The sequence below is a fragment of the Castanea sativa genome, chromosome 8, assembly GCF_040712315.1.
Source record: "Castanea sativa cultivar Marrone di Chiusa Pesio chromosome 8, ASM4071231v1".
NCBI lineage: Eukaryota > Viridiplantae > Streptophyta > Magnoliopsida > Fagales > Fagaceae > Castanea > Castanea sativa.
The window spans coordinates 38,723,653-38,751,502 of NC_134020.1; the positions used below are offsets into that span (position 1 = coordinate 38,723,653).

At 35.4% G+C, this 27,850-nt stretch overlaps 1 protein-coding gene across 1 annotated transcript; it reads right to left on the reverse strand.

Annotated features, from left to right (window-relative positions):
- Positions 1-1,602: 1,602 nt before the first annotated feature.
- Positions 1,603-27,850, reverse strand: LOC142605612 (ubiquitin C-terminal hydrolase 12-like). The gene is made up of 32 exons (XM_075777039.1): positions 27,666-27,850; positions 27,230-27,299; positions 26,532-26,682; positions 26,281-26,438; positions 24,334-24,599; positions 24,024-24,242; positions 23,828-23,936; positions 23,628-23,743; positions 17,954-18,052; positions 17,690-17,799; positions 16,391-16,465; positions 12,901-12,979; positions 12,671-12,817; positions 12,043-12,123; positions 11,813-11,932; positions 8,651-8,773; positions 8,116-8,193; positions 7,935-8,023; positions 7,743-7,851; positions 5,544-5,612; positions 5,348-5,458; positions 4,620-4,675; positions 4,302-4,479; positions 4,122-4,223; positions 3,970-4,041; positions 3,633-3,698; positions 3,217-3,282; positions 2,942-3,028; positions 2,704-2,820; positions 2,433-2,507; positions 2,263-2,349; positions 1,603-2,025 (listed from the first exon to the last, which is right to left on the reverse strand). Exons 1-32 carry the CDS (start codon positions 27,693-27,695, stop codon positions 1,984-1,986), a joined length of 3,357 nt encoding a protein of 1,118 aa, XP_075633154.1. The 5' UTR covers positions 27,696-27,850; the 3' UTR covers positions 1,603-1,983.

The window sequence follows — 27,850 nt, forward strand, 5'->3', positions numbered from 1 at the left end:
CTACTACTATTTACTAGTAGTAGTACTATGACTACTATCTATTTTTCTTTCTTTTGTTGGCTTCGCATTCGGTGTATACCGTATAATAACAAACACTTTCACCTCTACGATTTTGTCCATGGGTTTTCTTAGGAATGATATGAAACATCTCTCTCTCTCTCTCTCTCTCTCTCTCTCTCTATATATATATATATATATATATACATATATAAAGATAATTTGTAGCTAAGAAAATGATATGAATACAACTTCTTTTACAATAAATTTTGTAAAACCACAAGCTTTACACACATTCAATTGTTTTTAACAAGTCCTGTATTTAATTAAAAACAAAATGTTTATATAGTGTGTAAGAAGTCTTAACCCTTTGGATTGCTCCATAATGATATATATATGAATTTTGCTAATGGGTGCCTAAGGTCACACAATAATTAATCATTTTTGAAAATATTTTCTCGGAAATTAAAAAAATATTGACAGTTTTTTCATTTCTCGAGAAAATGTTTCCAAAAATAGATAGCTTAACTGGACCATATATATATATATAGGCCACATATTGACCAGACCCTATATATATATATATATATATATATATATATATATATATATATATATATATATATATATGTATATATGGGCAATTCTTAGATATCCAAGACTATTTAAGTTTTTTTTTAATGTATATCACCTCCGCTTAAAACACTGACTTTACAAAATTGGAGTATAAGTCCAATCGACTAAAAGATAAATCAAGACATTTTTTTTTTAACTACAAATCTTGAGAATTACCTAATTTCAAGATTTTGAATTTGAATTTTGAGAATTACCTAGTCTCAAGATTTTAAATTTTAAATTTGAAAAGTATTATATCCATAATATTTTCATAACAAATCATAAGTACTAAATTGTTATTAGTTCTAATTTAAATCTACCAATAAATTTTTTTGTCCACTAATAACAATTTATCTAATTTGCTGTAAAAGTATTGTAAATATAATATTTTTCTTTAAATATTAATAAGCTAAAATTTGAATTACAACCTACGAGCCCAAATCAGTCCAAATTGACTCGATTGCGCCCCAGCATTAGTGACATTAGGAGTGGACATGTCCCTAGGTAAACATCTCAACTAAAAAATAAATTGCTTTTCTATCTCGGTGCAAATATGCTTTTGTTTACCAGGAAGAATCCCTATTCAACATTCAATCCCCCATCTCGGCTGGGTTGCAAAACGCATGAAGCACTGGAACCATCTCAAAACGTTGATTATACCATATAATAATCGCACAACGCCATAACCTGGCTGATTTAAAATGCAAAACAAATGGGAAGCCAGAGTGTAAAAAATAATATTTTATTTTATCTATTAAAAAAAGTGCAGGAAAAGCACTCGTATAACTCTTTACTTCCAAGAGAGAAGAAGAAAAAAATTTCATATTTGCTTCTTTAAATATTATGGGTCCCTTCTGATAACAATTCAAAGAGCATCGGCTCAGACCTAAACTCAGAAACTGCAACTGGTTAACCATCATAGACCCCCAAATTTGCTACCCACATCTAAACCGAACGAACAAAATCATGAAGCAAGAAAGAACAAATGAGTGTCACCCAACTATACCCTGTATACATTCACTAGTTCAAAAATCTTGTATATGTACCGTTCAGTTACATAGAATTCATGATGAAGGCCACTGACCTGTCACCCAAAGAAGAACCTCCATCAAAAATCGGAAGTACTAGAAGCTCAAAGGGGCTGTGGTTGACAGTAGAAGATACATAATGACTCTGGGAAAAAGTCCTCCCCATCAAACTAGGAAAAAGAATTACATTAAAATCAACAACAAAACCCCACAGACACCACCCTCGATGCTAACTTCACTTGATGCCTAAAACAAAGCTGCCTTCACTGCTTTTCCATTTTTACAGCCTGAATGTGTAGAGGGTTGTCATCCAAATGCAAGAAGGAACTTCTCCTACTATTTCCTAGTTGTAAATTTTTACAGGCTTCTCAAATGTGTGACGGTTCTGCAAAAACATAATGACAATGACAAATTAGAATCAACAGATTCCAGCATATACAGTGTTTACTTAAATACTCAACTAGCAGATTCAGAAAACAATACATCATGTAAATAGCGCACAAAAATTGAAACATATCTTGGAGACACGCATTCAGCATGTCTCCCAATTTCTCAGTCTAGACACGTCATTAAAATCTAAAACTTATATTTACTATATTTTCTTGGGAAGAGCACAGTTTACCTGACTAGCCGTATAAGCTCTTTTAGGAGCATTGTCAGAGTGCTCCAATCCAAGATACTGCTCCCAAGCACCATAAACATCTCTTCTCTATGGGCATGTCAACAAGAAAACAATTAAACAAATGTGAAAACTATCTGATAGAAAACAGTAAGATATTTCTATAAACAAACCTGAAAACGATTGGACACAATGTCAGAGTCCTGAAGGTACTCTGGACGACCTAGAGAAAGAAATGCAAACTTCCACTGGCCAAATGAAAAACAGAGGGATGTTAGGAGTGATTAAATGATTACAAAAATTTGATTTGATGCAACATATTTAGTAGAAAAAATAAGTACAATTTTGATACATGACTGATTATTAACATATCTACCTAGCCAAGTTACTGAGAGCAAATGCACAAATATGAGTAAAACATGGCATAAATGTAGGAAGATATACCTTGGCAAATTCCTCATCTGGAATCTGTAATTTCTTCTGTATTCGCTCTTTAATTTCAGCCAGAGTCTCACCCTCATGTATGACCAAGAAAAACGGTTCCCCAAAGTTCTGAATTTGCTGTATAGAACAGAAAAAAATGCAACATCCTCATCAAATAGTTTTGGTCATAAAATACATTAAAAAAAATATTAGAACATGGAATTATGACTCCAAATAAATTATTTGCAGAACCCTTTACCATCTGGTTCTGAGCTGTATCTTTTGTGAAATGGTACACATGTATTAGGCGATCATGAGGACCAAGATTTTTCTCTTCTTCTGGGATCTAAAACATTTGAAAACAAGGGGAATCCATCATTATGAACACACATATAAACAAACAATCAACAAGTCAGAAAGTAGAGATAATATTACATCCCAATCATTACTCTCTTGTTGTGTCATTTCAACCATCTGATGCAAGTATATTTAATGGAGAGAGAGAGAGAGAGAGAGAGAGAGAGAGAGAGCAACCTCTTCTGCCCGTAATGTCCAGTATTGATCATTTATGTTCTCAATCTTTTCGCTAGGAGGAAAAACCTGCATATATGCAATGGCAGGATCAAAGGGCTTATAAATCGATGAGAACCAACAAATGTGGTTACATGTACAAGTTATCTGATAGCTCATCAAAGTGACAACGGCTACAGGAAATAGTTATCAATGGAAGCCTCAAATTAAATAAATACTTTTTCCCAACCAGCTCACTTAATGGACAAAGCTTATTAGATCTGACAAAACCATTATACTTTGGGTGAAAACGCAGTTCCAAAAACATCCCAAGTAAATATTCATGCTATATATTCATAAAATTCTCTCTTTATATGAAAATTCATAGTTCATAAGAATAATAGTAAGAGCGGAACAGCAAGCAAACACAAGGCTCTCACCTTGTAGATCTTGTGATAGAAAACTTCAAGCAGCCGAAGTTCTGCATTAGGATGAGACAACTCCACCTGTTTCAGAATGCATCAAACTAAGTACCAAAAAAAGGAGAACAATGTAAACTTCATGCAGAAAGCCACCAAGGAGCCAACAATAACTAATGCAAGTGTTCACCAAGAGCCTTGTAGCTCAAGTGGCACTTCCTAGTGTTTCCAATTGAGAAGCCCAGGGTTCAAATCCCCCTCCCCCAACTATCAAATTATCATCAACAAAAAAAAATAAAAAAAAGAAGAAAAAAAAATTGCAGGCGTTAGTAAAAATGATGAACAGGTCCAAATTTACCTTTGTTTTAAGATCATTAATTACATCTCCAACTGTGCTCTGTTTTGGCAGTCTTATAGTATGAACCACAACCTAGACAGAAGTGGACCAAATGTTTTAGCATGAATAAACTATAAATTTTCAGTTTGTAAGAATTTGAACAGTATACTCACTTCTTCTTTGGTAGCATGATGAAAAGCTACTTTCAGAGTTTTCAAACCTTGTAATTCTGGTAGAGGGATGTCCAATACTTCATAGTACAATGTATCCGAAGTCTGTCACAAGATGCAAAAAGAGGGTTAGCTCTTTTACATTGTAGCAGTATGCACTACTTAGGGCCATGCGACTATTACCTGATTGTAGTGGACTAGCATATCAGACAAATGCTCTACCCCCCGGTACTTGATAGGGTGAGGTTTGGGTTGTTGAGAGTAACAGTTATGAGGGGTTAGCCTGATTTTGGATGGATCATCCAAACCAAGTTGCTGCGCTACTCTTTCTACAACATCGTCATAAGTATGAAGTTTTGACCTTCAAATTTATGTTGAACAAATGTAGAAGATAACATTGCAATCAATTAGCTCATAAATACACTAGTTAGTGCAAAAAAACACTCACAGTAACATAATATAAATAAAAAGAGTTCTACTTAAACCATTTAACTCACTTACAGCTCTAGACAGAAATCATCCTCCTTGGGTTTATCCAGAGCTCGAAAATGAACAACCTAAAATAAATCAAACCATGCATGATTAGCAATGTCAGGTGCTGCTTTACCATGTTGATAAGAGTGAAGCAAGGAGAGGTATAATTAAAAATTATATTAACTATAATAAGTAAATTGAAAAAATAATGTTTTTGTAAATTATCATTCTTGATAGGAAGCATTGAATATCAGCAGTGCCTCAATCATAAACCTCCAGACACAAATTATCAATATAAGATAGTTTAAAATGCTGAGTCATGCAGTCAAACATGTAAGACTACGAGATTAGACAGCAGTGGATGCTACAGTGTTTATAGAAAAGGACTTGAGCATCTGAGGCTTCCACAAAGAGGTGAGGCTCAAAGAACATGCACCAAGTCAATGTCAGTCACTCCACAAAGAGTGAAAGGACTGGCTTCAAACCTTGGGCAAATGTCCAAGGCATGCAATTCATCACGAATTTCCTAACAAATGAAACAATTATAACCACCCCCCCCCCCCCTTTTTTTCTCAGTACTATAATTTTTTTTTTATAAAGCTATCCAGATTCTTTTTGTTTCTATAATTATCAAGACTTTGATGACACAAACAAAAAGGAAATAATATAGAGACCAGACTGCTCCTGCATTAAACTACTACCCATTTTAACAATTATCAAACAAAACATTTATAAAAAGTTGGAGGGGAGCATACTTGGCGATTGTGAACATAATCCATAAATGAGGGAACATCTGGATAGCGTAACTGCTCACCACCTTCAACTGGAGAAGATTTTTGAAAGCAAATGATGTCTCCATCTTCAAGCTGCAAACAAACACCACAAATCAGTCAAAATACAAACAAAAAACACTATTAAATTGACCATATATATATAATTTATGGCATATACCTGGCTGGCTCGAAACGTGCACTTCTTGTCAACGGCTTCACACATGACATGAGGATCAAACTTAATTTCCTGAAAATCAAAGAATGAGTAAGATAACACCCACAGAATATAAAACACAAGATAAATCAAGGTCCCAACTAAAATCAGATCTTGACACAACCAACACAGAACTGATGACAAGGCAGTTTGATTGTCAATCAAATGAAAGCAGACCTGAATACCTGACAGTACAGCTTTGTCTATGATGCATATTGACTAAATGTAAGCATGTGCATAATAGGCACAAGCACACATTAACAATTAGTCATTTACCTAATGTAGATAATGTAGAGGAGGTTGATAATGTAGATATTTGGCTGCCATTTTGGGCTGCAAGGTAAGGGGGACTGCCTATGTCTTATCTTGGTAAGCCTTTGGTGTTTCTTCCAAGTCGACATCTATTTGGAATCCCATTTTGGAGAAGTTTTAACGTCGTTTGGCCGGCTGGAAGAAGTTGTATCTTTCTAAGGGGGGTCAATTAACTCTTCTTCGAAGTACACTTTCAAGCTTGCCCACTTATTACTTATCCTTGTCTACAATCCCCACTAGTATGGCGAATAAAAACGAAAAGTTGCAGAAAGATTTCCTGTGGGATGGTATGGAGAATAAGCAGTTTCATCTTGTGGGTTGGGATAAGGTGTGTTCTCCAATTGCTTGTGGTGGGTTAGGGATCAGGAAACTCACTTCATTAAACAAAGCTTTATTGGGTAATGGTTGTGAAGGTTTGGGGTGGAGGAGACAAGGTTATGGAGAAAGGTAGTAGCATGGGAATTGGGAAGGAGTGGGGTGGTTGGAGTTTGAAGTTGGGAAGGGGTTCGCATGGTTGTGGTCTATGGAGGAGTATTAGGAAGGGGTGGGAAAATTTTAGTGAGAATATTCGGTTTGAGGTGGGTTGGGGGAATAAAGTTCAGTTTTGGGCCTTCTGGCATGATCATTGGTGTGGAGAAGAACCTCTAAAAGTGGTGTTCCCAATGTTATATGAGATTGCAAGAAATAGGAAGGCATCTGTGGAGGATTTGTTGGTGAGCAGAGTGTAGGGAGAGGGCAGCGTTGGGATGTGAGGTTCCAACAAAGTTTTAGTGATTGGGAGATGGTGGCGGCTTTCATTCATCTGATTGAATCTCACATTCCTCTTAATGAGAATGTGGATCGTGTTCAATGTAAGTTGAAGATGAATGGAGACTTTAATATCCGTTCTTTCTATAGCAATTTGGGAGGATTTTCTTCACCTCTTTTCCTTGGAAAAGCATTTGGGGTGTGAAGACTCCACGTCGGGCTTCATTTTTTGTTTGGACAGCTGCATGGGGGAAGATTCTTACTGGTGATAACTTGAGGGGGAAAGGTTTTACTTTAGTGGATTGGTGTTGCATGTGTCGGTGTAGTGGGGAGGAAGTCAATCATCTTTTGATTTAATGTAAGGGGGCATCCCAGCTACGGAGTTTGGCCTTTAGATCTTTTGGGGTATCTTGGGTGCTGCCTGAGAGGGTGATTGACTTGATGTATGGGTGGAGGAATTGGTTGGGGAAGCATTCGTCGCAGATTTGGAATTTGGTACCGCATTGTATTATGTGGATTGTGTGGAGGGAGCATAATAGTCGGACTTTTGAGAATTTGGAGCTAACAGTGGACCAGCTATTAGCATTGTTTGTAGGGACTTTGTTTGCTTGGTCTCATGCTTGGGAATTCACTTCTAGAAATTCCATTCCAATTTTCAGATTCTCTTTCTTGTTGTACATAATTCCCTTTGTGTTGTTTTTTCTTTTTCTGTACATCTGTTTTTTTGCTGCTTCATTATTCTTGTATGAAGTAGTTTTTTGTGGATAAAATTGTCTTACATATCAACCAAAAAAGAACAAAGAAAGAATAGAAGACAATAGATTCTTTTTCTTTTCTATGAGAGCATTAACAATTTAAACTTCAAGATTTCATATCTGTGAATTGGATGCCCAACTGCTCTTAATCGCAATAATCCAATTTCTAGGTTACTAAGTCTGACCTGATCAGCATGCTCAAACCCCTAACATGGTAACCTCCAGTTTTTTTAGGTAGGTACTAAACCTCTGGTTTTATTCTTCTCACATACTAGAATAGAGTGCAGATTCAGAACAAACCAATGAAATCACCCAATTACTAATTTTTTAAAAAATATGGAAAACATACCTCATAAAGTTCAATCTCTTCATCGGGAGTATAGCCAGCCATTTCATTTAATTTTGTTAAGATTTCTAATGGCTTACCAGTACTCTTCACAAAAAGCCTCCCAACATAACTGAAATCATGGGGGAAAAAACCTAAGCCAAGTTGAGGCAAACACACTGTAAAAAAAGCAGAATTAAAGAAACTATTATTTACCGGAGTTCTTCTTTCTCAGGATCATATAGCTTGAAGAAAAGCAAAATATCATCCTTTGTCTTATCAGGTGGAGAAATAGGGCGTAAATCCTAAACAAAATGATGCAGACAATGAGTGACCACTCTTGTAAAGAATGTTACATTGGAACAACTATGAAGCCTACACTGGAAGACAACATTACCGGGCCATGCTCTACTTCCAAGAACAACTTAAGTTCTGCATTGTGAACCTTATTTGACACCTCCCGCAAGTGTCCAACCTATGATACAGGGAAGAAATACAAGATTTAGCAATTGATATCTTCACATCAGCCAACTTAAACAAACAACTTAAATCCATAAGTTTTGCGCAGAGAACAACATGAAGACAAAGATATAGCCAAAACTAAAAGATACAGGTTCTTTTTCATTGTCAAGAAAATGTAAAAGCATCAGAGAAAAAAAAATGTGTGAAGACAAGACAAGTGTGTAAAACAAGATATGATCTTCTTTTCTTTTCTTTTTTTAATCAGTAAGAATGCAATATTACAACAAAACCTTGTGCTAATGATAATGAACACAAAGGATCATAAGAATACAAATAAATCAAATGCTAGATCTAAGATAACAAAATATGGTCAATTAAATAACGAGAAATGTCATATCACAGCCTGTTGCACAAAAATGCCAAACAAATCTGAGCACATAGAGAAACATCAGAAAGCAAAAGATATTTACAGATTGAGTTTCCTCCATAGGCGTTAATGGCCGGTTCGGGCGATATGTATGGTTTTGACGCTTTGCCCACAACCAAAAACGCTGAAATTGAACTGGTATTCCAAAATCTTTAGCAACCTCCTCCTGCATGCACCAAATTTGTAAGTCAACAAAAAACTGCAAAAAAATTGCAAAAAAACTGGAAATGAAAACACATAGTCATGATATATAGAACAAATACATCATCATTAGAAAGCTACCAAAAAAAAAAAACAATCAGCAGGCACTTATGTGGTGTTTGGTATGGAAGAATCCACATTACTCCTGGTATTTAGATTCTTAGGAATGTGATTTCTAGGAATCACATTCCTAGGAATATAGTTATTCCTATGTTTGGTTTCATTGAGAATCTCTTAAGATTCTTAAGAATGTGAGATGATAATGTTTGGTGTATTCTCAAAAATCTTAAATGAATTATTTATTTTTCCCATTCTATCCTTAAATTTGAATGTGAACTACCAAGTCCTTTAATAAAATATCTTCCTCTAAATAAATAGCGAAAAAATATAAACTATTGATTAGTCCTTTAAAAAAATATCTTCCTCTAAATAAATAACGAAAAACAAAATATAAACTATTAATTAGTAACACATTCATTAAAACTGTAGTCTAACATTTTAAAATGACAAGTACAATACAAAAATAACTATTTAAATTCTCAAATGCTTTATTCTTAAAAATAATTTTTAAAATAGCTTAATCCATAACAAAACAATCTGATAATGTTTAGGTCTATAAGACCATATAAGTAGCAATAAAAGTAAAAGTAGTTCATCAACAATGAAACAAATGCGATCTATTACATATATAATGTATTCACCCCTGCATCTGTGAGCACTTGAATAACAGTCATACCTAACACCCATAGACAAAAGAAAATATATTGATAATTTGTTTTATATTTGCTTAAATGATAAGGAAAAAATGTTAAAATTGTCAATTTATAAAAAACATAATTTCCTTTAAGCTAGGGAATCTGGATTCTTATCTGTTTTAAAGGGAATCCACATTCCTACTGAGAGGAGTTTAAGGGAGGAATCCAGATTCCCCTGGCATCTGATTCCTTGGTGTAATTTGCAACCAAACATAGGAATCTTTAAACATTCCTGAGAATTCTAAAACATTCCCCTGTACTAAACGTCACATTACAATAACAGTCACAAGATTTTCATTTGGCAATCACACCAATTTATCCTCTCTATTCAAGTGTGTTATTTTACAACCACTCTCCACATTAGTAGGGATGACTCTCTCAGATAACCTTAAAGCTCATCAACATTATAAAGATAACTCTCTCAATGCTTGCCACTTTGAATCACTAACATACTCATACATAATACCACTTGAAAATTAAGGGTAAAATATAATTATTTTTTGAATGACCGGCCCATCAAATGAAGGGTAAAATATAATGCAGATTCCATTCTTGAGGGTGGCCACTTTAAGCAAAAATGCTAAAAATTACAACCATATCCAAACTTTTCATCCCGGACCCCACTCTATAACCAAAACAGGACACAAAAAAAGAAATATAAACTTCTGAGTGATACAGATTTTATTAAAAATAGGAGAATGATTTTATTAGAAATAAGAAAATAAGCAAGTCTAAAGGGGTATAAACAAGCTCCACAGTGACCATAATACCATAAGAATATATTGTCAAATAATAATTACAGTACAGTACTTAATAGCAAATATAAATCATTGGTTTGTTTTTAGATAAAATAGATAGTAGACAAAATCAGAACAGTTTAAATGGTGGGTCATTTTGGTACAAATGACATTTTCCTTTTGTTCTCGTATACATTTTGTTTTGAGTATCATGTCATTTTTGCCCTGTTTTGTCCCAAAAAAAATAGGTGTCCAAGAAAGCCAAAAAAAACAACAAAATTGCCCAGAAATCGATGATGTGGTCCCTTGAACTTTAGTATCTCATTCTTCGAAATCTTTTTTTTTCTTTCTTTTTTAAGTTTTGGTAGTAGAAACTCACTTATCAAATAGGTTTTTTTTTTCGAAAACTTATCCTGCAAATTTAAATATATCAAGAAAAACATACTCGTGTAGTGCACTAGATCACAAGAATAGAGTTGGGATAAAAAATCAACAGTAAATTATAACTGGGTTTAGGTCCAACCATTATTTGTAATTGAATTACATATTTTTACTAAAATATCAAAACGTGCACTTTTTAATGCTTACTGGTATGCAGAAAGCACAGTGTGCGCTTCAGGTGTGCTTAATTATGCTTAGGAGAGAATATAAGGGTTGATGGGAAACAGCAAGCGGAGAGTATGTAAGCAAAATAAGGGAATAAACCATGAAAACAGAGTTCAAGTACAGGAGACTTGGAGACAAGTCCTGGTAATTTACAATCCACAAAAGAGCACCAAACTACCTGGCTTTTTGAACACGCACACAAAACATGCACACCTGTGCAAGTTTATGTTCTTCAGCTTTCAAGAGTAAAGAACTTGAAAATATTCAATCTGCCCAATATATGAACAGATTGATTAAATATATCTATCCTCACAAGAAAATTATCCTGGATTTCATCTACCTATTTCTTAGGTAATGGCAGTTTAGCTGTTGGTTGAATTGAAGTGGGACAGAGGGAAGGAGGAAAAGAAGATATTCTTTCATTGCTTTGATTTGAAAAATGATGAGGAACAGAGATGAAGGGATCCTGTTTCCCTTGGGGCACACCATCTACTTCCTCCCAAGTTGGACAGAATGAAAGAAAAGAATAAGTGTGACCAAATGAGACTCGCAGAAATGTGTCACGTTTGTAATCAATCCCCATCCCCATCCCCCTCTCCCTCCTTTCTCCCCAAAGAAAATGAATAAAAACAAGGTCCCTCATTCCATCAATAACTCCAAAAGACAACCTCAGTTTACAGTATATATTAAATTAAGCACATGAAATTCAAAATGCTACCAACAAAAATGGAGGAAAAAAAATCATTACCGACCAGATTCACTTGTTAGGGAAAAAGAAAATCAATACTACTCAGAACAAACTGAGAAGCCACTAAAGAAATTCATATAAACGGGAAAAACATAATACCCGCCACAAAAAGCAGGGAAAAAGCTCATTGAAAAAACCAAGCAGATTCCACATTGTACCTTGAAAAGGTTAAACGGCATCTGCTTTTGAATACGAAAGCTCCGGACTTTGTCATGATCCACAAGATCAAAATATATATCCCTACCAATCTGCTCTACCAGATCTTCATCTCGTGCAACCTACACAAACCTTATAAGTAAGTTATAAGCTGATAATGCTCCACTATCCATGTGGAAAAAATAATGCTTGCACTCTTCTTAAACACAAGTCAGAAATTAAAAGCGCCAACCTTTATAATAGTATAAAGGTGTGCCTCTGCTTTTTCTTTCTTTTTATGTTCTTTTTCTTCTTGTTCTTTCTTCAACCTCTCCTGGAACAAGCCAATAAAAGTGATGAGGCCTGATTTCGAAACAAAGCAGTTTGGGACAAGAAGACTTGAAAGATTTATAGGACTCTAACGGTAACCAAGTTTCACTTAAAACTTAGCCCATTAAAAGGATCAATTCAAATTTTTCACAGGAAAAAGAAGCAGACCACCATCTAACTTCAGATTTCATTGATTTCAAATGACAAGCTCAAGCAGAATACCACTAAATCATTGGTCTCATCAGACCACAGTCATGAAGCCTCTTTATATAGAATCTGTCAGAAGCTTGTCTGAGATCCTTCATGAGAGTAAAGATCCCATCTTAATTCAGTCAGCGTTGCAAGACAAGCTTAAGCATCCCACCATGAGTTGGCGCAGCTCATTTTCCTTTTATAGGCAAATACAACTCATGCAACCTTACATGACTGAACCCAAGAGCTCACCCCACCCCTTGTGCAAGGGAAAGAGATGCCATTTTTGGCCCAAAGACCATTCACAACTAGGCTTAATTCACTGTCAAACGTAATGAACTGCAACAACAGAAACTTACCCGAAGATGTTCTGCAATGTCCTTCTCATCCACATTACAGATTATCTTGTCCTTGTCACTGTCACGTATATACACCAGCATGTATGCATTTGAATATTTGGTAAATTTAAAAGGAGTGTTATTGAATCCAGGATTTGTCTGTGGTAACTGTCAAAATTTGGCAGGTAAATCATAAACAGAGTAACTATTATAAAATCAAATATTACACATTGTGCTGACAAAAACAATACCTCTTCTTCACCACCATACTGCTCCTCCAATGCTCTCTTCACATCTTCTTTTGTTACCCTTTCATCATCAAATTTGTACCTGAAAATGAGTATATCTTAATGATAAACCATAGAATAAATAAACAATTGACCACAACCAAGCCCCAGCAATATCAAGCACTCCCCCTCCAAGACTATATGTGATGCATGAAGTTCAATCAAAACTCTATAAAATTATGAACTCACAGTACTCATACCCTCAAACTGGAACAGTGAGACCCAAAACTAATGGTAGACCCTTTCACCATCAAGCTTATATCATAAATTCACTGAGATTCATGTAACACAGCAAAGAAACTATAGAATAGAAGTGATCATGAAAGTGGCGCCAAGCACTAAATAGAAATTTAAAAATAATGAGCACTCTCAATACTTGTAATCTCAACTGATATAACAGGACTCAGATAAATAAATAAATAAAATTGTAAACAGATTATTTCCTATTGATGTATAATAATACATGAAGAGGAGAAAAAAAACCAAAAAATTAAATAAATAAAAAATCTCATTCTCAAAAAAACTCAGAAGTATATTGCAACCACCAAAATATACAGGGGAGGAAAAGAAAAGGAAGGGAAGAGAAAAAAGGGCATACAACCAGAATGAATCATAAAACTTCCTATTACAGGACAGACGAACCATGTGGCTTTTTTTATAAAGAATAAATTCAAATTTTCTTGATTCCCATCTAGAAAAGAAGTTTCACGAATTGGTTTAAGTTGAATTATATTGCTAAAAAAAATGGGTGGAACTGTTGAGTTAAAGGTATACACAAGAATTACAATCAAACATTGTCATCAAAATCAACAAAGGAAGGAGAAAATACCATTTTTATAAGTACTAACAAAATTTAGTGATAAGAGAAATCTAAAATGGTAGTCTTCTAAAGAATTACAAAATGAGAAATTTATATGGAATAACACACGTACACAAGCTGCATACAAGGGAGAACCCAAAATAAGTATAAAAAAGTTAAGCACAAAACTTCAGCATATCTAAAAATCCAAAAAATTTATTAGGGAAGCCAGATTCATGACCTTGGTCCATTTGTGAAGAGTCCTTAAGAAGGAATTCTTCAAAATATCTAGTGTCTCCTTTCCCTCAAATGTTCACTCTTTCCTTTCTCTCCAAATACACCACATCAAACATAGGGGAATGGCCTACTGAGTCGTAATTCCTTCATGATTTCCAATACTCTAAGAAATCAACCATCATCTGTGGCATCACCATCTAATATCAACCAAATGGAATATCATATTTCAAAGCTCAACCGATTGCCCATCCATCAAACATATACAACACTGACTTTGCCCAGAGTAGCCAAGCAAAAAAACATATAATCTAAATGGACGGCACATTAACTTTCCACATGCTTCACCATGTGAAGGATTGACTGCCTTCTTGAAAACTTTGTAATATGATTTAACTTGGAAAACCCTTCTTGTTGAAGGAAGCCAAATGATTGTATCCTCTTCCGTGACATTAATGTGAACAGCATATAGAACCTCCAAAAATGAAGTCAAGGACTCTAATTCACAATCATGTAAAGAACATAATAAAATCAGATTCTAGTGAATACCAGCATTCATCCATTCGAAGTAATCCGCCACCAATGCATCCCTATCCCTTGCAATGCTGTAAAATTCAGGATAAGCATCCTGAAGCAACCTGTCCCCGCACCAATTATCATGCCAAAGTTCTAGACCCATCCCCTACCATGAACTGAAAAAATCTCAAAAACTTACCCTATTCATATATGCTTCCACAAACTGACTCTATTTCTAGAAATTATCATATCACCATCTGCCCCAAGACTCCATTTTTTTTTTTTTTTTGGATAGGTAAGAAAGATGTATATTCAAAAAACTGCTAGATGCAAAGTAGCACCAGCATAAAGACTCTCCATTATTGTAGTCAACTATCTTCCTCCAAAGACTATCCCTTTCCTCCAAATATCTCCACAGCCAAGTCACAAGAAGTGCTTAATTGAAAAACATCTTCTTTCTTACCCCCACACCCTTGAGGAAATAAGATTACCGATTACATTCCAATTCACAGAATAGAACTTTTGCTCCTCTCCCATTATTAAAAAATTTAAATAAATAAATAAAAAAGTTGGATCTTTTCCAATCTATTTGCCAAACCAGCTGGCAATGAAAAAGGTAACAAATAGTACACAGGAACACTAGACAAAGTGCTATTTGTAAGAGTAGTTGTCTTCCCTTTGACAAAAAAAAATTCTTGCAACTAGCCAATTTCTTTTAATCCTTTCCAACACTCGTATGTAAAACACACACGCAATGGATCTTCAACTCATGAACTCACCCTCTAGCAAGTATGGGAGAAGGAAGTGCCAGTTGAGCTGACTCATTGCTCTCCACTCCAAATATTTATTGACTAGAATTATGCATGTAGGGGTAGTCCCATATATGTTACTTGGAGGGATGACACCTTAGAGCCAAGAAAAGTTTCAACTCCTCCACATCCCTCACTTCCCCAAATGTCCCAATTCAGATTTGGCTAACCTGAAATGGCTTCAAAACATAACAAAAGACACCTCGAATACCACAGGTGATCAGATTCTGCCCCAAAGAAATAATTGTACCATCTGCAAAAAGTATGTCGGAAATCCCCAACAACTCACAATTCAAATTGTTTACAGAAAATCCCGAAAGATACCTCAATTCCATTGCCCTAGCTTTCAATCTGCCAAGAGCTTCCATTACTTTAACATTGAGGAGCAGATAAAGAGGATCTCCCTGACATAAACCCCTAGAACTTACCAAAAGTCCACTTGGTATGGCATTGATTAGAACCAAAAACCAAGGAATGGAATAAAACAATAGACATTGCCAAACACATTAGACAACGTGGCTTTACCTCAAAATATACCACAGTTTATCTCTTAGCTTCAATAGATTGATTCTACAGACCACATAGTAGCAAGAACTCAGGCAAACAGATGCATTGGAGACTAGCATGCAGCCAAGGAGGCAGACCACTTCTCAAGGCTTTTTTTTTCCCCAACAACAAAAAAGTACTACTCCACAATCATGTTAAGGAAACAGCCACAAATACAAAACAGCACTCCCAACTGAAGCCCGCAGACAGGATGGAATGGAAAAAGATTCAGGGATTGATTGAAAAACTAAATTATTGAGACATACAACACCATGACCAGGATGTGACTTATTTTTTTAGTAAATGTCTACAGAATGTATTATGGGCTAAATATGGGCATGTATCTATCAATTTATGAATGATCATGTGTCTGTTGTGTATTTATATATTTACAACTTCATACTTTGCTGCTTCCAACTGACAACTTGGTAATGAAATTTGTGTTTATGTAGCAAATCATGCATCATGTTTTCATTGAGGCTTACAGCACAAAAAAGTGGTGGCATGTGTGACGAATGGACACCACAAATCTATTAAAAAAAATGCATACCACTGATCAGAAAGAGTCGGCCTGATAAATGCATAATAATGTCCTCCGTGCACCCCGCCACTGTGTACCAAAACACTGCAAACAAAGCAAAATACATAAATACTAATGGTACCATGAACGGCAAATACAATTAATGGAACAAGTAAGAAAAGCACAAACAAGTTTAGAAATGGGGTCAATGAATAAGATTTGTTATAATATTTGTTAAGTGATTAAATTACCATTTCCTATCAGTTTAAGCTTTGGAAACAATCAGTACTTTATCATGATATCAAAGCAAGTGATTATGAGTTTGAACCTTATCTCCACTCTACCTCCAACTTAAACAGTTAAAAATTCCACGTGTTCGGCTCCTTTTTTTTTTTTTCAAATTCAATAGTTTCAATCGGTTTGGGGGATTCGAACTCTGGACATCTCCATTGAAAACAAACACCAGGAGGTGCTAGTTAAACTACAAGGCTCTTAAGAACAATGGGTAATTTATCAAAATTTATGGTGGAATTAAACAATATATCCATTCTTACAATTTTTCCCTTCACTCTGTCCTACAATAACAATGAGAGTTCCCATATGTATCAGACTTTAAAAAGGGAACAAAATGTAGAATATAAGTAGCACTCTCAAACCAATCTACCTAAGCATACAAGGGTACAAACATAGTAGAGCACATAAAAACCTCACATTAATATGAATTATAAAAAATAAATAAATAAAATAAAATAAAATAACATTTCCAATTATGGGAACAAGCAACACAAGCAAAGTTCTGCAGACCCAACCAGATAAGAAAAATAAAATAAAATAAATCCCCCATTCTTTGATAAGTTATATATATACACACACACACACACACAAGCAACGTTCTGCAGACCCAACCAGATAAGAAAAATAAAATATAAAAAAATCCCCCATTCTTTGATAAGTTATATATATATATGTGCATGCATGAATGTATGTATGTATAATCCGTGTAGACTGCTGCCTGACAATAACATGATTGTTCATGGATCAGAGTAATGTTATAGTACTTTGGCTTGGTCCACTGCAATTATTACGCATCTGAAAAGTATTCCACCACCTAAATGAGAGCAGAGCATCTAAAGATGCAACACTTCCCCCATGAAGTATGGAAAGTATGTTTTAATCTAACACAATACGAAGATCCACATGTCTTGTCTACAAATAACATTGCGACTCTAAATACCATGTGTAATAAATATCACCACAAAGCTTGGCTATATACGTAGACCAAATAGATAATGATATATCGCAAATGGCAAGACAAATTAACATTATTACCTGTGAAGCGTGTAAAGATTACGAACACTTCTATCAGCATCGGGTGATAAATATTTGCCATTCTCCCGATCAAGGTCAAGTTCCAATGGGAACTCATAACGATCATTTATCTACACAAAAAAGGAAAAGAATTCTAATCATTTCTGTCAAACTAAATAATTATAACATAAAACAGCAGAGTTTAGAGCTAAATTGTATAATATATGATTTTTAATGTATAATATGCGAATGGACACAAAGAAAAAACATTATTTGACTACTGACCTTCACCATCGTGTCCCGCATAAAATCATATTCAAATCGTTTTAACTGAAGTTGAAGTACCGGGGGGAAGTCAATGAACAACACCCCCTTCTTAGCATCCTGAAAGAATCATGCAATATCATGAATAACAGCATCTAAGAAATCAACCCATAAAATAGAAATTTCTTATGTGATTACATTTTAACACATTCTAAACAACTGAAGCAAATAATTAGAAAAAAGAAGTTAAATCCATAGCCAAAATTTTTACACTCTGCAGATGGAATAATACATTGAAACCACAAAATAATCAACTATACTGCACATCTAGCCACCAGTTCTTTTTTTTTTTTCTCTTTGACTCAGTAGTTGGATATATTACAGAAGCACAAAGAGGAGCAAAATCTGAGTACACAGGCAGTATAGAAGAAAACCACCAAGAGTAAGAAATGGCAGAACAAAGCTAAATAAAAAAAAAATAGAAAATCTAATAAGTCTAAAAAAGGAGAGAGAAAAGTTCAGACGCCACCATTCACTGATTTCACTCATAAAGCAACCCCATAAGTAGAAGCTTCAATTTCTTTTTTTTTATATATAGGTAATAAGAGTAATATTATTGATGAAAAAAAAAAGGAAAAAGACAAGGTGTTCATGATGATGAACACAGGAAAACATAAACAGACAACAAAGAAAAGGAAATCAAGGGGCTATTCTAAGAGAAGACACAAACTGTAAAAGAGAGGAACAATACATAAATCCCAAGCACCAAGACCAATCAAAAAGACTACGCTGACATTGATATTTTAACTCAACAAACGTCTTCTCAATGTCCTCAAAAGAACGACGATTTCATTCCATTCACACAATCCACATCAAACAACCTGGAATCAAATTCCAAGTATCTAAAGTATGATTCCCAAGCCAATGATGCCAACATAAAAACAACCCTGATACTGTTGAATGTCCAATCATTGCTTAACCTCCAAATACACGACATACATAAAACAATCAGATTACCCTTTTTTTATTATTGGTAAGTTGTTGTCAAAAAAAAAAAATATTATTGGTAAGTTGAACACACACCCAATGGGTCTTGAACCCAAGATATCTCACTCCACCCAAAAATTTATAAAGAGAGGAGGAGCCAGTTGAATCCACAACCTCACATTACTCTAATGCTCCTAAAAGCCTTTTCAAGATGGCAATATCTTCTCATCTGTCATGGCATAACCCACCCAATCCCAAACAACAATGATCAAAGCTCCCTAGCCATGAAGAAATGAATTAGAAGATGGTCCACTGTCCCACCACTAGCACTCTGTCTGTGTGCCTTCTCTTTGTATTATTTCTTTTTTCAATGAAGCTCATTACTTATCAAATAAAAAACATAAATGTACCATGAGTATTATGTTTTTTTATATTATTAATGGTTACAAGCTTAGTCATTCATGAATTTGTGTTCTTTATAATAGCAACAACAATAAAGGATCCTCACGAAAGTTGCCAACCCATTAGCTAATAAGAAACCTTGGCCCGCCAGATGTACTACCAAGGGAAGATGTTACCCCCACCCCGCTCTCGAGCATGATAATTTCATTTCACCCTAAAATTCCTATTTCACTCCAAACTTCCTATCCAGGTTTAAAAACCAAAAACATAGGTCATTTCAGAATAACCTAGCAAGACCGAGATTTTTCATGATAAATTATATTTTAATATTTATATATACGATATTTCCAACATGTTTTGAGATTTGGACTGATAAAACCAATATCTTTTTTTCATTGGTAAAAAAACCAAAATCTCAACCACTATATTTCAAAAACAATAAATGTCCTTTCTCCCAGATTTTTCGTATAGATTAATATAATCACCTATGATTCAACCACGGAAAATTAATTTGTTACTGGTTCACAAATTTGCCTATACAAGACTTAATTTATGGTGCCCACGTGTGAAGTCCAATTGATTTAAAAGTCATGTGGTTCCAAAGTCTAGTTATATGTGTCCTAGAGTTAAAACAGATTTTGTTTAACAAGTTATGGTCAATTTTGTCTTTAGGAGCAACACTGTAATTTATGCAACCCCTACAAATTAAGGGTATTTTGGTAGTTTAGTTTAAATTTCTAAAAGATCCTAACTACATTATGTTTTATGCTCTTTGAATTCAAGTTAGTATTTAATCAGTTATTACCTTATTAGTTATTCAGTTTACTACTCTAAATAGACTATATATATATATATATATATATATATATGTGAGTGCGCGCGCGCGATAAGTAAATGCGCCTTTTATGGAACAAGATTTTTTTTTTTTTTTGATAAGTAATAAAGCTTTATTGAAAGCAAAAAGAGAGAAACACCCAAGTACACAGGGAGTATACAGGGGGGGAACAAATCAAATACGAACATTACAAACACCAAGCAAATCGAAAATGGAAGAAAGTGTTGGGTAAGGACAATTACTCAGAATGGTGGCTGGAAAAATTCAGTGGTTTTGAGGATTTTCTTGGGACATCCCTCAAAGGTTTGGAAGAGCCAGCAACCATTTTCCTGTTGGCTGTTGAAGCTGAGTTACAGCAAAGGGCTTCTAAGGAAAAAACTGAAAAAGTCGTGAAGAGCTCAGGGAGGAAAGGAATAAGGGGATTGAGAGGTTTATTGACCTCAGTCAATTATGGTTCAACTCCTTCAAGGCTCATTTGTAATGGTAAGGAAATGGCTCTAATTATTTCCCAATGAATTTGAAGATTGTACCCTGGAATGTTAAGAGGTTTGAATGGTTCGTAATTTTTTACGTTCTTGGAAGGCTGATATCGTTTGTTTGCAAGAGACAAAATTGGAATGGGTTACAAGAGGTCTTGTTAGAAGTATTTGGAGTTGTCCTTACATAGATTGGTTATACTTGGGTTCAAAGGGTGCTTCTGGTGGAATTCTGCTCATGTGGGACAGAAGGGTGGTTGAAAAGTTAGTGGAAGCAGTGGGGCACTTTTCGATTTCTTGTAGGTTCAAAAACGTCAGTAACCAATTTGAGTGGACTTTCACAGGTATCTATGGTCCAAATTCGAACAGGAAGCGTCAATTTATGTGGGAGGAATTGGCAGGCTTGAACAGTTGGTGGAATTTGCCATGGTATTTGGGAGGTGATTTTAATGTTATCCGCTTTCCATCGGAGAGGTTAGGGGCAGGGAGATTTACTCGCCGCATGAATGATTTACTTGCTGCATGAATGTTCCATGGTGTAGAAGATTATGTACAGAAGGATAACAATACTGAAAACTTAGGAATGGAATTACTATTAGTAAAACCCCATGCTCAAGACCAATTGAACAACACGCAAACAACTCAAAAAATTGTAGCCCTATGGATTCCACAACCTAACAATCTAACAAACAGCTCTATCAAACGTACGACGATTAAATTCCCGCCATAAGAGTCCACAACAAACATAACAGGACCAAATTCCAAATATCCGAAGAATGCTTACCGAACCAAATTCGCCAATTAAACAAGAGGTCAATGACCATTTCCAGTAGCACCCAATGAAACACGAAGGAACGAAATACAAAACTCCACAACGCAAAAATGAGTTCCTATATTTATTTATGCTCAATGTACTAGAATAATAAAGGCTTCTCTCTTTCCTTCTCTTCTAATTTTTTTTTTTTGTGTGCTGCTGTTCATACAGTGAATAACCCCTGAACACCATAAATTTCCCTCTTTTCCTTCTTCCTTACAACCCCAAGTCATGCCCTTCCTCTTACCTATCAAACACCATAACCTCACGTACTTCCCCTTTTTTTATACATACATACATACATATATATATACACACACACACATAACCTCACATACTTCCCCTTTTTTTATACATACATACATACATACATACATATATATATATATAAAGTAAGAATAATTTTATTATAAAAAAAAATAAGAATACTTTCCGCAATAAGCACAAAGTAGCCAAAAGAAAACAAAATTAAGTACAATAAGAAAGGGACTATAGACATGGGAATGGAGTCACTAGATGTGAATCCCCACGTACGATACCAATCAAACAAATTTCTGACAAAGAAGGCCAAAAGCTGGTCCTCTGAACTCTCCAAATCCTCAAACGTACGTCTGTTACACCCTCCAGATAATTCAAATCAAACATAAGGGCACTAAATTCCAAATACATGAAGAATGATTCCTGAACCAATTGCTCCAACCTGATATCTAACTCTTAGTATTTGTGGCCAATATTTCAAGATACCATTATAAGTTTCTATAAGCAAACCAAGAGCCCGCCAAAATTCAAAACCATGATTAACAAATTTCTTTTCAGATGGGTATTGAAGATTTTTATTGAAAATTTTAAAAGAGCATACTCTCTATGTACACAGGCAGTGTAATACTCTCCATGCACACAAGAGGTGTAATAGGGATACTACAAATGTCATCTAAAGTTACATAAATCTAGAAATTCCTCCAAAGTAGAAAATGAGTGACCACTCAAAGCAACCATCCAATCATACACGGAGCGTAACAAAAACAGTTTTAACTCTGAAGGAGAACACTCAATCCCAAATAGTCTCTCCAAATAGTCAAATGATGCATAATAAAATTGCCCCCATAAGTCAGCAAAACTAGGCCTGAGCCCCCTTTCCAACAAGCCAGCAAATCCACTACCTCTTAGCCATAATCCAATGTAGTCCAAACAAAAAAACACCAACAACCATAGACTATACATATAATCACAGTGAAGGAGCAAATGGTCTGTATACTCCCCACTGTTCTTGCACATGCAACACCACTCTACAATACATATATTTCTCTTTCGAGGATTATCATAGTGAGAATCATTCCTCTAGGGTTTTATAACAACAACGCCAGACGCACCTGCAATTCAATTAAATCTGCCAGTAGACAGTAGCTCTTATTATTGCAGTCTCAGATCTGTTGCTATGCACACAATCACAGAGAGTCGATAGACTCTCAATCATTGACCTCAAAGACTAAACTCATGTGGCCATGCAGCACAAATATGGAACATAGAACTATATATACGGCAGTATGTCAACTGCACAAAGAGTAAGCCACATATATGGTGGGATCATGCCTTCTGTTCCTAGAAGCAATTACATAAAATGTAGTTGCCAGTATGTGTGCACATATCAAATCCTGCCATATATGCATGGAAATATGAAATCCCTCCATATATGTAACAGAAGAGGAAAGGTTTTAAGATTTTGGAAGCCGATGTTACATGCTTTAGCAAATGAGTAGATATTCATGGTTAATACAAACCTGTGGATAAACCGCAGATGTAAAACTAATTTCAACCAAGAAAAATACTAGATTGCAAATAATGCAAGTGTTTCTGGTTTCTCATCCGACGCCAAAATATATATATATATATATATATATATATATATATTCCCCTAGCACTTTTAGGATCACAATAAAATAATTCCAAGCTAGCAAACATACAAAATAAATAAATGAAGAATTTTAAACATGAGTAAACACTGAACACTTTCAACAATTTTAAAAGGTTATAAACAGACAAATAAATGTCCTACTATTGCCATTGAAGACATTCAACAAACTCAACAATTTTAATTAGATTTACTATCATGGCATGAATTCTACTGAGGGCTAAATAAGATATTGACAATATAAAGATGCATACTGGCAAGTAGCAACTAACCTGCAATCCATAGTGTTCAGCATGATATTTATTATCACCCTCAAGACGTTCGACTTCCACATATTTATCAAATGAGGCATAAACATCCCGACAACCTTTGACATCAAGCTGAAGATCTGCCATGCACATGTAAAAAAGTTCATGCCATACAACACAGGAGAAGCAACAAAATCCTCATTCAAATTTGAAGAAAACATTACCATAAAATGATTCCTTTCTTGTTGATTTGTAATCCACATTAATGCATTCAATGTAGTTCATATGATGCCCTTCAAATAACTTCTGTATTGTTCCCTCTACAACAGTTCCCTATTGACAAATCAACAAAAACCTAGATTTTTAATAAGTCTCACATCTGAAAAAAAATCATGAAGAGAAATCCCGTCAAATTTTTACCTTCATTTTGTCTTCAAGTTTTTCAGAAAGAACCCTATTAAGTTCTTGCACATCATGCTGCATAAAAGAATCATATGTGTCCCATCCAAAAGACTTGGTCAGCTCTTTTGTTGCAACACTGTTGTCACTGTACTGGAGCTTGTAAAATAGGCTCTGCAGAGCCAAAGGAATGCTAGCTGATGGCAAATCATTTTCAGTTGTTGGCATATGGTACACAGCCTGCAATATAAACCCAGGACGTTAACTTCTAAAGTAACCACAAAGGGGACATTTTTTAGTGTTACAGGAAAAATTAAGCATCAGTGCTAACCTTCCTAAAATAAGGAATATGGAATAGAGTCTGAAGAAGTGAGTTCATGTAACATGTTGCTCCTTGGTTCTTAAGTCCAACAAAACCAGTCTCCTTTTTTGAGTCGTAAGTCCAATAATCCACAACCCTACGAACTAGAACCTCAGCTTCAATTATGACAGAATCATTGACAAGATAACCTCTACTAGGATCGTACAGTTCACCAAGAGGCATAAAGGACGTGAAGCCCCAATCACTTTCTCGCGCATTGAACTGATGTTGTGTGTCTGCATAATGCAAATATGATGGGAGTCACAACAATAATTATGGGTACACCCAAACAACAAAGACAACATCCAGTTATGAGACAAGAAATCACTATTGACCAGACCAAATTTGAACGTCAGTCTAAACCCATAATCAGTTTAGAGTTTTCAAATCACATGGTCTAAATCACCAAGTTGCAGAGAACAGGCAAGAGTCGAAACATAAATATGTTTAATAATTCAACTAAGGACGTGCTTAGAAGTATCTAGACACATGCTCAATTGCTGTAATAAACAAACAGAAAAGGGCATGTGCTGGCAGGTTAGGCAAGTTCAAACATGCTATTTTCATTTAATGTAAACAAAAACAATTTTTTTAATAAGTAAATGTAAACAAAAATAATTATGGATTACTAAAGAAAATTGTAGCCTTACTTATTCCACATTTAAATTAGCTCTCACTCCCTGAGCTCCTTGCCCTTTTTTTTTTCTTTTTTTTGATGAGTACGACATAATATATTTAGGGAAAACTACTTCATTAAAGATATGAAGTAGCCTGAAAAAATAAGTACAAGCAACAGAAAATAAAATAAAAAATTATGTACAAGAAGAAAGGGAATCTAAAAACGGTGGAATTGAATCCCTAGAAGTAAATCCCCACAACGAGACCAATCAAACAGGGTTCCTGCAAATAAAGCTAGAAGTTGATCACTGGTAAGCACCAAATCTTCAAATATACGATTATTACACTCCCTCCAAATAATCCACATCACACAATGTAGTACCAAATTCCAAATATTGGAAGAATGTTTTCCCAACTAGTTTCTCCATCATGCCAATAAGTCACTAACCCTCTTGCATAAAACCCAACTCACACCAAACGATCTAAAAGCAAAGCTCCATAACCAAGAAACCTCCCCACAATGCAACAAGAGGCGATCAACACTCTCCCCACTACACCAGCAGAGGCAGCACAAATCCACAATTGTAAAGCCCCTTCGCCTCAAATAATCGCCTGTGAGAATCTTCCCCCACGTAGTTGTCCAAACATAAAAAAGACACTCGCCATGGAGCCTTCACACCCCAAATACTTTGCCAAGGAAAACTAGTAGAGCTAGATCCCTTAGAGCTCCATAAAGGACTATATGTCAAAATCCCCGTTCGACCTTAACCCCCACCTCATCCTATCCCATCCTCATTTGAAGGTTTATGCGGCTCCAAAGTGTGGAAAAAGACCCCCCCCCCCAATAACTCCATCTCCCAATCATTAAAACCATGATGAAATGGTATATCCCAACTCCACCCTTCCTCCACAGTTTGATTCACCAACACATCTACACAGACACATCCCTAGAAATAGCAATCTCAAATAAAATCGGGAAAGTTACTTTCAATGGCTAATCCCCACACCAGTAATCATGCCAAAACCAGACCCTACTCCCCAAATTATGATCAACATTGCCAGGGGTACATTAGACTAACAAGGCTAGCCCCAACTGCCAACAAACTAATTTTTGCATCTTACTCAACCCTTCAAACATGGGAGAATTCTTGGAATCATTACAACTCATTGCAAAAACCATAAAATGATAAAAACTGCTACCTATGCCTCCTCCCCACCACCACCCCCGCCCCCCCCCCTCTCTTCCCTCTTAAAGAAAAAAGAAAAAAATCCCAAGGAATAATATAAACAAGGGGGTACCTTTTCTGACTGAGTACTTATGATGAATTTGATTAACCACGGCCAAGCTAAACTGTGCATATCTACTCCACCCATAAGGCAAACTTGATGAATCGGCAACATCCAAATACATAGACAAGTGGTCCACATTGTTTCCCTTTGGGAAAATAAGCACACGCCTGCCCAAGCAAAGCAAACAATAAGATGAGTGATGGAAATACACACATGATGCAGGTTCAACACATTTCAAAATGAAAAGAAACCAACAATACCATTTAAAACCACCAACAACAAATACTTCCGAATAGTGCTTCTTCAAATTCAGCCTAGAAAAGTTGTCAATCCTCCACGTGAACCTCGATGACGGAGGATCCTCCACTGGCTGGTTCTCCACAGTACTAGCAGTTTCAGTTTGTGCTACAACTAGCGATTAGAAAAAAAGAACCATAAACACATAAAATAGATAAATAGCTTATATCTTAGCACACCAGCAGTAATCGAAACCTATAATGTACTGTGACCACAATGTAAACTAAAACCAGAACTCCATTTGGCTGCCCAAAAAAAAGGCAAATAAGTGACATTCATCTCGACAGAGTAAGCTATTTTATGTGGTAAGTTACACACGCGCGCCCAATGGGTCTCAAACCCACAATTTCAGCCTCCACCTAGCAATTATAAGAGAAGGAGAAAGTGCCAAATGAGCTCTAGCTCATTGGCCAAACTGTCCAAGAAAAATCCAAAAAGCACTTCCCTTGCATGGATTATTGGGAAAAACAAAAAACAAAAAAAAAAAATGCTCTCACATTTGCTCACAAAAGCAATAAGGGTACTCCAAAAATGCATTCTAGAATCCTAAACAACTACTTCTCACTAACTTTCCAACATTATCTTATCATTTAACGAATTCAATCGGATCAACAAATTAAACCCAAAAATATACAGATCAAAAGAAAGACTAGAATCACACCATCCATTGGTTGGTGATTGTTCTCAGCTAAATCGGAGTGCGGCACGAGCATCTCTTCATCCTCTTGTTGCTGTAAACAGAGCACACCCAAAAAAAAAAATCAGTGTATTAAGATCCATCAAAAAAATTAAACCCTTAATTATTGAACCCAAAACCCCTAAAATGACCAAAATCCAAGCATCAATGCAACATATAAGCATAATTGAACTGAACTGAAACGAAAAAGCCCTAGATTACCCCAACCCCAAACAAAACCAAAAAAAGCTCAATTGAGATATCGAAGTGAACGAATTGAAAAAAAAAAAAAAATTAAGACGATCAGTGAGATTGAACCGTAAAATTGAGGGCATTGAAGTAAGAGCAATTTAAACTAAAATTAATTTACACACATGTATATACATATACACAAAATAGAGAGAGAAATAGAAGGACATACATCAATAGGAGCAGGAGTCATGACAGTCATGGTTGAAGAAGGGAATTGAGGTTTCTGCTGTGGCTTTCGAAGGAAAGCGGAATTCCTTCCCGAGAGAGAAAGTGAGGGAAAAGGGGGGAAGAGAAAGAGAAAGAGTGCGAAGCGAAGAAGAGAGAGATCACACCAGAAGAACCTGGTCGATGAGA

What these genes read in the sequence shown, in the direction of transcription:
- LOC142605612 (XM_075777039.1), bottom strand. Translation starts at nt 27,695, where the DNA reads ATGACTGTCATGACTCCTGCTCCTATTGAT. An exon ending in TGCCGTTTAACCTTTTCAAG is followed by an intron (nt 8,774 to 11,812) that starts GTACAATGTGGA and finishes TGGTGCATGCAG; the next exon opens with GAGGAGGTTGCTAAAGATTT. An exon ending in CTATGGAGGAAACTCAATCT is followed by an intron (nt 8,194 to 8,650) that starts GTAAATATCTTT and finishes CCTGTATCATAG; the next exon opens with GTTGGACACTTGCGGGAGGT.